This window comes from Gopherus flavomarginatus, chromosome 1 (assembly GCF_025201925.1).
Source record: "Gopherus flavomarginatus isolate rGopFla2 chromosome 1, rGopFla2.mat.asm, whole genome shotgun sequence".
In the NCBI taxonomy this organism is placed as follows: domain Eukaryota; kingdom Metazoa; phylum Chordata; order Testudines; family Testudinidae; genus Gopherus; species Gopherus flavomarginatus.
The window spans coordinates 23,776,483-23,790,800 of NC_066617.1; the positions used below are offsets into that span (position 1 = coordinate 23,776,483).

General features: G+C 38.3%; 1 protein-coding gene across 1 annotated transcript in view; it reads left to right on the forward strand.

The window, feature by feature from the left end:
• The window catches only part of SEMA3C (semaphorin 3C), a 163,344-nt gene that overhangs the window by 116,344 nt on the left and 32,682 nt on the right, over positions 1–14,318 (forward strand). Inside the window, exons 7-11 of the mRNA XM_050936876.1 lie at positions 375–494; positions 2,496–2,638; positions 4,769–4,883; positions 7,078–7,147; positions 10,284–10,428. Coding sequence (XP_050792833.1) covers positions 375–494; positions 2,496–2,638; positions 4,769–4,883; positions 7,078–7,147; positions 10,284–10,428 — 593 coding nt within the window. The remainder of the gene's footprint in view (positions 1–374; positions 495–2,495; positions 2,639–4,768; positions 4,884–7,077; positions 7,148–10,283; positions 10,429–14,318) is intronic.

A 14,318-nucleotide genomic window follows, 5' to 3' on the forward strand; every position in this document is an offset into this window, starting at 1 on the left:
ATTGAATTTGATTCCTTTTTAGACTATTACCCTGTCTGTGCACTGGTGTTTATCAATGTAAGTTCAGTCACTAAGCTATATTTCAAATAAAAGTTTCACTACACATGTGGTTAGCTGCTATATTTAATCATGCAGTTCCCTAAAGTTCTTAGCAACATCTGATGCTTCCTTCTTAGGCTAGATGATTGTTCCATGATTCAGAGGAAACTCAACTCCCACCGGACTGATATTTCTGTGTAGTGACTGCTATGCAAATAAAGAACTGGCACCATCTTTAACAAAAATAGGTCACTAGAAATGGATTTCCCAAAAAGCCAAGATAGACACATTCATGGGTTTTTTTTTTCTCCTTTTCGTTTTCCATCTTTCCATAGACGAAGAGCTGTTTTCAGGAATGTACATAGATTTCATGGGGACCGATGCAGCAATTTTTCGCAGTTTAACCAAACGGAATGCAGTGAGAACTGATCAACACAATTCTAAGTGGCTGAGTGGTAAGACAATTGCTTCATTAAAGCTTTTGATATGTGACTAAGAGAAAGGTTTTTTTCAACAAAGAGTTCTTTATTTCCCATTCTAAAATGAATCTACTAAGGGAAACTGTGGGCCAGAAATAGGAATAAAAACATGCCACAGACAATGCACTCTGTGTGATAAATAGGAATTCTACATGACCTGGGAATTGCCATACTGGAGGAGACCCATGGTTCAGCTACTCCAATACACTGTGCCTGAAGTGGCTAAAACTGCCTCCCAGGGAAGTTTGTTCTTAACCCCTAGTTATTTGAGATTATCTGGCATAGGAAGATTTGGTTCTAATTATTTACATTTAATTTTCAAATGTAGTAAATTTAAATAACTTATTAACTATGTGATTGTCATAAAATGGCACAATGAGGAAAAGTCACCTCTGTGCAATGGTGAGGTACAAGGAGTGAAACCATGGCTCCATTGAAATCAATGGGAAAACTCTCACTGACTTCAGTGGGGCCAGGATCCCACCCATGTGTTATATGCTATGCTTTATTTTATTCTTAAAACAGCTACACTTTATGCCCATGCTTAATTTTAAGCACATAAATAGTCCCATTGATTTCACTGGGTTAAAGTTAATCGTATGCAATAGGTTTTGTGCTGGCCCTCTGCACAGTGGTGGATTTCACCCAATAGGAATAGGCCAAATTTATCATTCTGATTTGAAGATTTGCATTTATTGCTGCCAAGCCTACTGAGGTATATTGAAAGAAACCAGTCTGGTCTTTCTACCTCATGCAATTGTACAGGGCAAATCCTAACACATCTATTCTTTTTATTCATAATTCATGTGATATCACGTGTTTTGATACTAACTTGCACTTTTTGTAAGAGAATAAATGAAATATGTCAAAAGAGGGAAACTCTATCTGTTTTCTAAAATTTGCATTTAGTTGTCTTCATTCTCTTAAGCTTGCCTACTCTTCTCAAAGTATGTTAGAAAATGGACTGCACAGAAAGTGCTTCGTTGCTCGAAAACTTACATATTGCAGTTACTTGGAAAAGGTGTCTGATACACACAATGTATTTCCATATTCCTCCTGAGCTAGCATCATGAAATGTGACATATTCATTGATAATGGATTGAAGAGTACAGAAGATATCCAAAATTAAAAATGTGACCTTTCCATCAGAGGTCACCAAAAAGTCAAAAGTGGTTTGTATTGAGTATCAACTAATCAAATGGTATGAATAATAGGAAGTAAGTGACCTCCAGACTGGAGAATATAGATCATTGGAGGCCTCCAATGCTATTCATTAGATTTTAGCCAAGAAAATTGCCAAAGGAAAGCAAGTGTACTGATAGCTGTGACTGCCTAAAAGTAGTCTGCAGTGATACTATGATACACAAACAATTTGACTCTAGCTCGCTGCAGTCCTCTATCCTTGTGCTCATTCAGACTGTAGGGCATATTTATTTCAATATGTTCACCATATTCTAATATGAATATCTTTGAGGGAACTTCACTCCTCAAGCATTCTCACATCCTCAAAGCCTCCCTTGCTTTGGTTTTCAGTAGCTCTGCCACAACCTTTATCCTCTGATTGAATAGGCTTGAAAAGTAATTTGTTCATTTTCTCCCTAACAGGTTTTCAGATCATTGTTTCTCTTCTCACATTTTTTTTTCCTCAAAGAGTCTTCTCTAGCTTGCTCACTGATTCTTCTCCTGCAAGGCTTTCGATCTCTAGTAAACTAGCACCGCTGTTTCTGCTTCAGGCTTGATTTTTTGAAAACTGGGACAAATCTGCTCTAGTATCAACTTGAGTCTACAGAAACCATCCTAGATCCCTGTCCTGAAAACAGTGACACTAGTGCTTAACTTTACACATGAGTAGGGCCAAGTCCTAGCATGTTGGGCAGCAGCAGGAGATGCATTCTGTGGAGGTACCTGGAGAGATCAGTAGCTGTCAAGAGTTGCTTATATTGACACATTGTTTGCTCTGTATCTGTCTCTTTTCAGAGCCTATTTTTGTGGATGCTCATCTCATCCCAGACGGCACAGACCCTAATGATGCCAAAGTGTACTTCTTCTTCAAAGAGAGGCTTACGGACAACAGTGGCAGCACCAAACAGATTAATTCAATGATTGCTAGAATATGCCCAGTAAGAATAATTTTTTGTTCAATTTTCAGGGGCTGATTTGTTGGCTTGATTGAATAATCAAAATGAATTCATTGCATTAAAACGACTTAAAAGCCTTTAATTCCAATAACAAGCAAATTTCCTGTTCCTGCTTCCATCTCCATAATGAAGAAGAAAGGCTGTTGAGTACAGAGCCAAGCCCTGACCTTGTTAGATATATCTGGAATATATCTGTAATTTTAGTAGGAATATTAGCGCTTGATGAATTTGTACACCTTGGTGTCTGGTGCAGTGTAGTTAATAACACTGACTTCCTGAGCTTGCTTTACTTTCCATGATTCAGATGTGAGCTTTACTGAATCACAGAAGTACCAAATCTCCCACAAGAAATTCAATGTAAAGGCATTTGAAAACATTGTTTTTATTCGTAAAACAATTACACTTTATGCACATGTTTAATGTAAGCACATGACTAGTCCCGCTGATTTCAGTGGATCAAAGTTATGCATGTGCATATGTCCATGCAGAATCAGGGCCTTAGTTGTTGCCCGTATTTCTCTTTTTCTGTAACCAGAGTCAATTTGGCTTGCAATGTGATTGAAGCAGCTATCTCTTTCTCTGAGGTTATGGATGCTTGTACAATTAAAACTGTAAAATGCTCTGTTTTTCTGAAAAGCCCTTTATCCCTTACCTAAGGACAAACTGGAAATCAAGTTTGAAGGTCCCCTCTCTCCCCCTCCTGATTAATATGGGTTTTGTATTCATTGAGGTTTGTGATGTGGCTGTGCAGGGGAATGGTTGTGCTCTTTGGTTTTTGCTCAGTTCCTGTTCTGGCAGTTCAATATGATATATGATCTAGTCTTAACAATATTGCTATTCTTTTGTATTTTTGGTTAGGTGCCCAGTGGTCTCTGGGTATTTTTCAATAAGACATTAAACATTATTAGGATGTTATTGTTGATATTATTATTATAATGAAGTCCAGATTGCTTCCAAAAAGACTTGGACCTGATTGTGCTTATATTGAAATCAATGGCAAACTCCTATAGATTCCAAAGGGAACAAGAGCTGATCCTTCATGTTGATAGTAATCTACTGTAACAACCTCAATAAGGAGTGAACATTGCTACAAGCCTCCTGGTGTCAGCCTGACTTGCCATGAGCTCTGTTAACTTTAGGTCAGTTAAGGAGACCTATTCTAATAGCATTTTTGGCAGCACGAAAGTTAATGCCCAAGCCTCTTGAGCCTGCTGGTTCAGCTGCAAAGAAAGTATGGACAGGTGGCTAAAAAGGCTTTACTCCAGTTTAAAATGAGAGAGGTCACTTTCCCCCTTCATAGCTAGGCAGAACTCCTCTTACACATGCGCATGAAAGGCAGAATAAAAGTAGAGCTGATCATTTAACATCATTCTGACGAGTTTTCTCAAAACATATTCCCATTTATGGTGTGCTTTAAATAGTACAAAATTGGTTATTTAGGTCTTATGAATTGAACCTTCCAGGTCACTTGCTCTCAGATAACAGATACCTGAACAGTACATTAATGAGATTTTGTACAAATCTGGCATCATAAAGTTTTACCAGTTATTTCATCTTACATGTACATTTCTGTTAATGCCTCTATTAAAACAGCACTTTAATCTTGGTTCTGTTAACTAAAATAGTTCATCTTTAGAGACCCTGTCAATAAGAAAGGTCAGGGGGACAGAGACTAAGGGGTGAACTTTGCTGTAAACATTTTTTTCTGATTTCACCTAAAATTTTCCTGAGATATTTCACTGTGATCCTTACTCTATACAGCAAACACAATTTTAAATGATTTTTGTAGAAAAATGATTCAAAGCCTGATTTTCAAAGGCTAGACATGCAAAAGTGTCATGCTTGTGTCATGCTTGTGCACCCACTTTAGGCTTGCAAAGTTGCTCAAGATAGTCCTCAATTTCAACATTCATAATTGGGTCTGTATTTTCCCAGATTTGGCAGTGTTTGGCAAAGGGGTTTGCTTCATGCCTATCTCTGTTTATTGTCTTTAATATAAAAAAGGTATTTGCTAGATGATGGATCATAATAACCCGAGAAAAGATTGCGAGTATTAAGTAAGATTTTAGTTTTGCTTTGTTATACTTTTGTCAAATTCATTTTGCTTTTCAGAATGATACTGGTGGACAGCGTAGTCTTGTAAACAAGTGGACAACTTTCTTGAAAGCAAGACTTGTGTGCTCAGTAATGGACGAGGATGGAACGGAAACATACTTTGATGAATTAGGTATAGCAGTGTAGTCTTTACGAAGTATTATCTATATCATGTTATCTTTGTTTCTATGAGTATTTGAGAATCTTAACTTCAAATGAAAAAAATATATACCTGTGCTTAAGCCACAGATACTGGGAGTTAAGGACATCTGAATTTGATTCCCTGTTCTGCAACAAAATTCCTATGTCACCTTGGACAAGTCACTAGGTTAGAAATCTTGGCCCCATTTAGTCTATGCCAAAAATCATATTGACTTTAATAGTGCCAAGATTTCATTATAAATTTCTTTGCCTCATTATCCTCATCTCTGAAGCAGAAATAATAATGCTTGACTATGCACTGAAGTAGTAAGAGGCTAAATTAATGCTTGCAAAACACGTGGAGAGCTTCCGATGAAAGGAGAGATGTACATGCAAAATATAATTGTTGCTGTTCCTACTGTTTATGCTAATGATTAAGATTTGCTTATAGTATTTTAAACTGTTTTTAGTGTCAGTTTTTATGTACCACTAATGTCCTTTTGATGACAAGACAGGTGCTCCTTTGGGTCACTTGGTAGAAGTCTCTTTGGAAGCAGAAGTTGTTGTTGATGAGGAGGAGGATACTAAATACTACTGCTACTAAGTATAATTGCTTAGAATTTATACACGCTTTTACATCTGCAAAGCTTTTTACAAACATTAACTAACTAACCCTCAGAACAATTGTTCTGTTTGTGTAAGGTCTTATTCGGGTGCCCAACATAAATATGAGTTATTAACTTCATGATCACATATCTAAAGCTGCGTGTTTGCAGACATCTGATGTCTATGATTGTCATAGGCATGGTCACAGATCTGAACCCCATTTGTTGGACAGATAACCTCAAACAAGCTTTGCCTCAACTGGGGAGAGTGGATTTGTCTGTGCAACACTCAGCAGGTAAAAACGACAAATTTGATCAGCTGCCCCTGGCCTTATTTAACTCAATGAGTAGACTGTACAGTCTTCTGCTTTGAGAAGCTAAGGACATAAATTCTATTTCAGATAAGATATATGTTGTTAGCTAATGAACCACATTCTAGATCTGAATCGGACTCATGCACACTGCTTCCACACTTGTGTAACTATACTGACCTCAGTGGTATTGCCCCTGATTTTCACCACTGTAAATGGGATCTAGAATCTCTGTGGCTATGCATTGTTAAAAATACTTCAGTGCAATTGTTTTGATTTAGAATGTAATCGTGGTTGGATCAAATCCTAATTTAAAGTTCTATGTGAGTAAGGTTATCAAAATCTGATCCTAGATCACTGTACTTTTATCCTATGATAAAACACTATGTGGTATATATTGCTGGTCTCAGTCCCTGACATAAAGCACAAACAAAACCAAATTCAAAATTTAGAGGATCCTTTGACAGCCACCTTTCAAAAGCGCACTGCTCTCAACAGCTCCAAGACCCTGATTCATCATTCCACCCCTATTCAGCAAAGCACTTATGTTTAGCTTTGAGCATTAAGGCTTTGGGGATCATATTGGACTAGCAACTGAGCATGAACTCTCAGGATAATGCTGTGGCAAAAAGGGATATTGTGATCATTAGTTTATCAAAATGGTGACTGAGAGATGACTTTACTATAGTGTTTCAGTACATTTGTGGGGAGCAACTACAAAGTACTAAAGAGATCTTTAACTTATCAGGGAAAGGTATAACTTGTAGTTGAAAGCTGCAGCCAGACAAATTCAAATTAGAAATTAAGCACAAATTTTTAACAGTGAGGGTGATTAACCACTGGAAAAAACTCCCAAGGGAAGTGGTAGATTCTTCTAGCCTTGAATTCTACACATCTTTGAAAGCACTGTAACTTCAACTCCACTGGGACTTAAACATTTGTCTAATGTTAAACACATGATTAAATGCTTTCATGAGTTAAAGTCCTGCTGAGGAGAATGGGAGAAAATGGGTACTGAGCACATTTGAAAATCTGATCCTTTTATGTATGTGTCTAAATAGGGGCATTTGTGTATTGAGTTCATTTGAAAATCTGGCTCAGAATGTGTAAATACTGGTTTTACTATGACCAACCTTAAATATGATGGGTCCAATCCTGCTTCCATTGAAGTCAGAGGCAAAATTCCCATTGAAGTCAATGGGAGAAGGATGAGGCCCTAAATTTCAAGCTAGAGCAATTACTCAACAGCTATGTTCTTTCTTTCTCACAGAGGATGTATTTCTCCTAGAAACAGATAACCCTAGAACAACACTGGTGTATGGAATTTTTACAACATCAAGGTAATTTTGAAGATTTGTAGAGGCAACCTCTGTGAGTGGCCTCAGTTCCAATTCCATATAAACACAGAAAGAGGTATTTTGTGTCAAGGCAGTTGGGATTGAATGCATTACTAATATATCCTGCAACTATGATTGCCACCTAGGAGACATCCTTTCAGTCGTGCTTATTCTCATCAATTAGATGAACAATTACTTGTGATCTCTGTTGGAGCTGTACTCATTGTGCCAAATTGATCCTCGATGTATATTCAATACAACTATACCTGAGATAAATTTCCCCTCTGCTCCCAGCTTTCTAAAAAATATATTGAGAAAATGTTTCCTGTTGTATCCATATGTTTACTAGATAGCGGGGAATAGGGTGAGCAGATGTCTCTATTTTTTAGGGACAGGCCTGATTTTGGGGTCTTTTTCTTATATAGGCTCCTATTACCTCCCACCCCCACCGCCATCCCGATTTTTGACATTTGCTGTCTGGTCACCCTAGCGGGAAAGAACAAGTACATAGTGTGTGATTGACTTCAGTGGCAACTGAGGATTCTCAGCACCTCATCAAGGGTCCTTAGAACTTGAAACATCAAGCCCAGAATTCCTAAATAAATTCATGCTAATAGTTCCCAGTCTCATAGCTGGCAGATTATTCCTTATGCCATTGGACTTTGGCTCCCAAAAGACACCCTTATATCCTGTTTGATCAAGTCCTTCCTGAATCACAACCTGAGTCTTCAGATCACTGCAAAACATGGGCACTCCTCATCTCTTGGCAGATAAGGGCCCACCTTGCTGTAAGGACAGAATAGATAGTTATTTGAGAAAGTTCAAGATTTCTTGTTAAGTTTGCTGGGATGTTCTTTTTGAGAAACAACAGATACTAACTTTACTTGTATTTTGATGTTTTGGGGTTTTTTGCTCTTGGTTCTTGTCTCAAATATCTGAACAATGGAAATGCCACTGCCTGTCTGTCAATGTATTTTTAATACATACCTTGCTGTAACATTTCAGTGTCTTATATTTTTTTCCAATACCTGGACCTGACCAATTAGAAGTTTTTTTGTTGAAAAATAGAGTTTTGTTGAAACTGACTTTTTTATTTTCTTTCTTTTATAGAAAATGTTTTAATAAAATGAAAAAAAATCATTTCAGTTGAACATTTCCATGTGAGAAAGTCATTTCCTGACCATGTCAACCACCACGATACTATATGCCCCGTATGTGCCAATTATCAAACTTACATATAGCCAGGAAAAGATAGTTTCATGATATTTAGGCAAGGGGGAAAAAACCCAACCCTGTACCTTGTAAATAGCTGAGGTTATCTATACTGTATGACTCTTATAGCACAAAAAGAGAAAATGCTGAGGCAATGTTTAGCGATAAAAACCACACATGATTATGTTATGGATTCAACATGTCTGAGCTGGAAACTGTTATATCTAAATCTCATGGTATTCTTCCAGTGCAAATTGGGTTTGAGTTAAGGCACCATATAACCATATTCCAGGCCCTGTAGACATTTTCTCACTTTATACAAGGTTTTACTTTTGTCTAGGTTTCTGTTTCCACAAACCACAAGACTTCTATTTGTTTTTTAAACTCTAGATTGAACATGTTGTGTAATTAAACCTAGCAGTCATAATGAATTTCATATACTAGTACTGTCCATATCTTTTTCACCTCTGCAAACCTTCAACCTGAGAACAGTAACTGGAGAAATAGGCTACAAGATAAACATAATTATTAACTTTAACTAAACTATATTGGTCTAGGCTGTGACTGACGTGAATTATTTTTATAGCAGGAACTATTATCAAACTACTAAAGGTGCATTGTCTGCAATGATCAAGTGCATCCTTTAAACCTTATCTTATGGCTCCCGGGGAAAACTTCATAAACCAATTGTGAGGAAGAGAGAGCTCAGACAACAGATGGGGTTATCATGCATCTGAGGGCTTTCTCAAGGTAGCACATGTGGCATAGAGCAATGGTGATTGCTCGGTAATGTCGTGCAGCAGTTACCACATTTTTCTCTTTAGTTATTTTACCTGTTCAGTGCACAGCAAAGAGCAATTTTGATTTTCCTCATCTCACACTTAATATTGAGCAAATCTGGAATGTTTGGATGTTCATCTCTGAATAAACATTCGAAGTGTGCCTTTCCCCCCTCCTCCAACACACACATTGCGCCCTTCACACAGTGGACACAGAAATGGACTGTTAATATCATAGTCAATGTCTTAGCATCTCCTTGACACTGGCGATCATCCTTAATGGAGAGTGCTAGGGGCATGTGCTGGCTGCAAAGTCCCTGGCAAATAGGGCTCCACAGCACCAAGGGACCCAGACAGAGCCTCAGTGGGCCCAGATTAATGGGAAGGCACAGGGCCTGTGCAACTGGATCCATACGAATCTCCTGGGATCCCTGGAGTTAGTGGGTCAGAACCCTAGTGTAGGCTGTGGGAAGGTCAAACTTCACCACTCCTGGGGAAGAATGTATAGGAAACTCTGCAAGGGGAACCTCATGAAATTTTCTGGCCTCTGCTGGGTGTTTCCATTTAACACCATGATCTGAGCCCATATTATTTATAGAAAGCTCAACACTGATTACAATATTCTAACTGCACTTAATTGTGATTATTGTTTTAATGAGTGTTCTATCCAGGTGTTTTTTAAGGCAGCTATGGGCTCTCATGAGCTGAGGGCTAGGAGAGATGTGTTCTGTTTCCAGTTTAACCACACAGAGAGTGTCAAGTCCTGGTCTCACTAAAGTCATTTCATTGGGAAAAGGTTATGCTCTCATGTGTGCAATATTTTTAACCATTTAACCAGTCTCCGTCTCCATTTTCCCCATCTGTAAAATGGGGATGCTAATACTTTCCCCTCTCATTGGGGAGATAGATACTTTTTGTGAGGAAAATGTTACATACCCTTACAGATTAATGCTGTGTATTGTGAGGGTAAATTAATGTGTGCAATGTTCTTTGAGGTCCTTGTACGGAAGGTGCTATAGAAGTGCTACATATTATTAAATGTGTTATCTTTATGGGCAACGTTGCTTCACTGAACCCTTTGTGATGATGGAAAATGTTATGTAAGAAATGGCAGATTGTGGTGCAAATATTTTCCTTGTTTTTTCCAGCTCTGTATTTAAAGGTTCAGCAGTGTGTGTGTATCACTTGTCTGAGATCCAAACAGTGTTCAATGGACCCTTTGCACATAAGGAAGGTCCTAACCACCAGCTAATTCCATATCAGGGCAGAATTCCATATCCACGACCTGGCACAGTAAGTACTAAAGATGTTTATGAAGGTCAGGCTTCGCAACTAATTGTCTTTGTTTAATGTAATGAAGTATCATAAAATTGGTACTAAAGTACAGACTATAAATTATATCTAAAGTTAGTTGTAATTCAATCTATCTGCCTGCCTACTTATGAATCTATCATGTACATCACTATAATATCTGAGAACTATTAAAATTATTAAAAAATCAATCTCTCTCTCGCTTGCGCTTTCTGTCCAGCAGGTAGAAGTAAATTATTTCATTAGATGTCTGTTATTTGTTTAAGAGCTTGTGTATATTTGAGAGAGAGAGAGAGAAGAAACAAAGGAAGACCAGGGGCTATTAAGAGAAGCCAAGTTGAAGAGTTTTATATTTCACCCTGATCACTCTTGCCTCTTATAGTATTGAGTTCTATATTTTAGGTCCAATGCCCATAAAAGTCTGTGTCCTGTGCTCATGAATCTCCCCCAGTTTTCAACAGTTTCATTATTCCAATGGAACATTGAGTAGCTGTGGTGGCAGGTCATGGTTGCTGAGGGAGAGAGGGTCTCAAATGACTATGCCAATCCCATGGATGGTATTGATAGTTAGAAAACAGTCCTTGAAATGGAGTGTGTGACGGATGAGAGGCCATGATAATCTGTTCACAACAACCTGTGTTGCTGCTTCTTTTTGTACCAATTGGAGCTCTTTCAGGGCTTTGTTTCAAAATATAATGAGATTCAGTGATCAGCCTGGAGATACTGAATACATAGAACAACATGGCCAGGTCTATGCCTCAAATCTTGTAAGGATTTTTTATAAAATTGGATTGTGCCCTTTTTTGTACAGGTAATGTATAGAGAAGGCCTGCAGTTAAAAAAAAAAAACCCACACCCCTCCCCGCAGAACTGCTTGAATTTTACTTCAGAAATATCAGGAGTCTTCTGTTTTTACTGAGGGGTCTATGGACGTTCTCTGAGGTGTTTATTCTAAGACATCTTAATTGAAGAGTTGCAGTGTTGTATCTTTAGCTAAAAAAAGTCTTTCTCTAAACTATTCATTATTCACCTGAGTTAAATAGTTGCTCCATATCTCATAATGAAGAAAAAAGGCCTCACACCCTTCCAACCACCTCTTTATTTATTTTAACTTTTGCCTGTCACAAGACCCTTTAACCACATGTCCATGTAGCAGTCCTGCAAATATTATACCCTCTCTTAGTGCTTGCTCCTCTGCCTGAGGAAACGGGATAGGCAAGTGCCTACTATGCCCACCATGAGCAGCTGTCATTAGTAATGAAACTCTTTGTGGGCTACAGATCAGACAGGTTCGAATCCCTGTACAGGCCTCAGGGGACTTTGTAGCCTTGTCAGGAAACCCTCTGCACTGTGGCTTATGCTGTTCTTCTCTCCTGAAAAGCCTTCATACGCTGTTCATAACTCTAGATACATCTGCTTGTTATATCATATTTGTGATGAACATCTCAGGTCTTTGATATTGGCACCATAGCAACCTTTCAGTGTTTCTGAACTGACAGATGAAAATACTTTTATTAGCAATGATCATTCATGTGGTTAATTACCTATGAGAGCATTGTAGATAAACGTAGAACTGAAGCATAATAGCTGATAATGGTGGTGATAAAAACACAGATATTGATTAGCCCACTATAATATAACAGTAGTGATTGTGTAACACCGGCAGACCCTGGTTGTCAGTGGGCAAGCTTCAATTGGGGATCTCTGGAGCTTAGTGTATGAGCCTCTACATCTTTCTCTCTCTCTAAGTGGTCTCAGTGCCACTAGATGGGACAGAACACCACACGGAGGAGGTGTATGGATTACAACTGCACCTGGGATTTGCGAAGAATAAAAGTCCCAGGGACAAGAGAAATGTAATTCTTTGTAGCTTTGGGAATATCAGTTCAGCCTCTTATAATATTACTGGCTGTCAGGTTTAGGCCTTTCATATCATAAAATCTTTTCAGAATTTGTTAATAAATACCTGATGTTCCGCTTTGGTTGAATGGTAGCATTCTTGCTTGTGATTAATTCAAACAGTCTTAATCTCCTGAGTTTACTGTTGCTTTAATATTACTGTTTATGAAAATATAAAATAAATGGCTCATTTAACCAGGAAGTTTCATGCTCTGGTGATTAGTCACATTTCAGTGTTTCTTGCTGCTTCAGGAATATTGTATCTGCATTTTTTCAATCACTGCCATGTTATTCTTGGTTCATCTTATGAAGGCTTGTGAAGTATTCCAAATAGGGCTAAACACTGTAAGTGATCAGGCAGCACAAAGGAAAGGAAAATTTAACTTAGAATTGGGTTTACATAGTGGCAAAAATTGTCTAAACTTATCAGATATGCTGATGGGCTCTGAGTTTGAAGGATCCTGAGAAGAAAGATTCTCGGGGATTGTTATGGACACCTCAGTATTTGCATTAGTTCAGTGTGAAGCTTCAGTGAAAAGAAAAGTCAGAAAATGGTTTGGTACGTTAACAAAGGAAGGCGAAAATAGATAGTATAATATAAGGACATGATTAGTGACAAAACTGGAATGTTAAAACCAAAGCTCTGCACATTTCCAGGGGATTGGAGAGTTGGATCTGAATCTTCCGACTGGAACTCGTCCCTATATTTTTTCTTAGGGTCAAATCCAAACCTCAAGTAGCCGGGTAGTAGTTCAGAGAAGGCCATGAGAACAGCTATCCAAATCACCCCATGTTGAGCGTTCAGCCAAATTTCCCCCCTTATGCTGCCAGTTTTTCTAGGACAAGACATGATTGGACTCTAATATTCTTTCCCCAAGACTCTCCAAATTCTTCTACCCAAAATTCTTTTAACAAGCCATTCCACAAACACACAAGAAAGCATGTCACTGATTTTCCGTTGTCATGTCAGCCAATTCCCATGGTACCTCCATTGTTCTGCATAATCCAATCCAGTTCAAATCAGGACAATAATCTCACCAAATATGACTAAACTCTGCATCCTTATCATTTGAAACTGCCTTATCCTCTCATCTGTTCCCCTGATGCTTCTCCGCAAACCACCCTACTTCATCACAGTCACTAAAAAAAACATTTTCTGACATGAGATTTCTGTAGTTTATCTCTGCTTTTCTCCATTGGCAGAAGGTTCTGTCTCTGATATCATGGTAGGATTAAGGGTTAAATTCTGTTTCCCACTGAAGTCAGTGAAGGTGCAGCACCTTTGAAAGTACGACCACTTTTATTTAGAAGCTTAGCAGATGCCTAGTTTTGGGCATCCAAGTTTGAAAAGTTTGGCCAAAATGCATTCTGGGTTAGGAGCCCCTTTCCTGCCGAACATCAATATCAGCCACTGCTAGGATGCTAGATTCGAAGGACAAGCAATCTGACCCAATACGGCAAATCCTCTGTTCCACTTGCGTAAATAGATCTTTCAAATTAAACATTTTGATATAAATGCACTTACAATCAGCCAAAATGCTGTAACTGTAAACATCACAAATGCTTCAGCATAGCTTAAATGGAATTAAATAAAGTCATACATTTGATAGGCCACTGTCAGGCTCTGCAGTCTTTGGCTGCCCCTTTACTACATACCAATCATTTCTTATTTCTTCCACAAACTAACATTACTTATGGAAAAACTTTTATGACATAATTGGCAGCTTCCTACTACATTCTGAGCTGTTTAAGGGTTGTTTCCATTATCCAGACTTGACAGAAATATTTTTGTACCCATAGCTTGTTGAAGAATGAACTATAAACCAAAGGGTTCCTCTCTTCCTTTAGTTCATCTCTAATGTGTGGGGCTATCCCATCAGGCTTGTGGGTGCAAAATGTACTGTGAGTGCTGTCACCATATGGTTAAATCATCTGTAGGCTGGTGAGTGCAGCAGAGGTACACTGAACTCCCT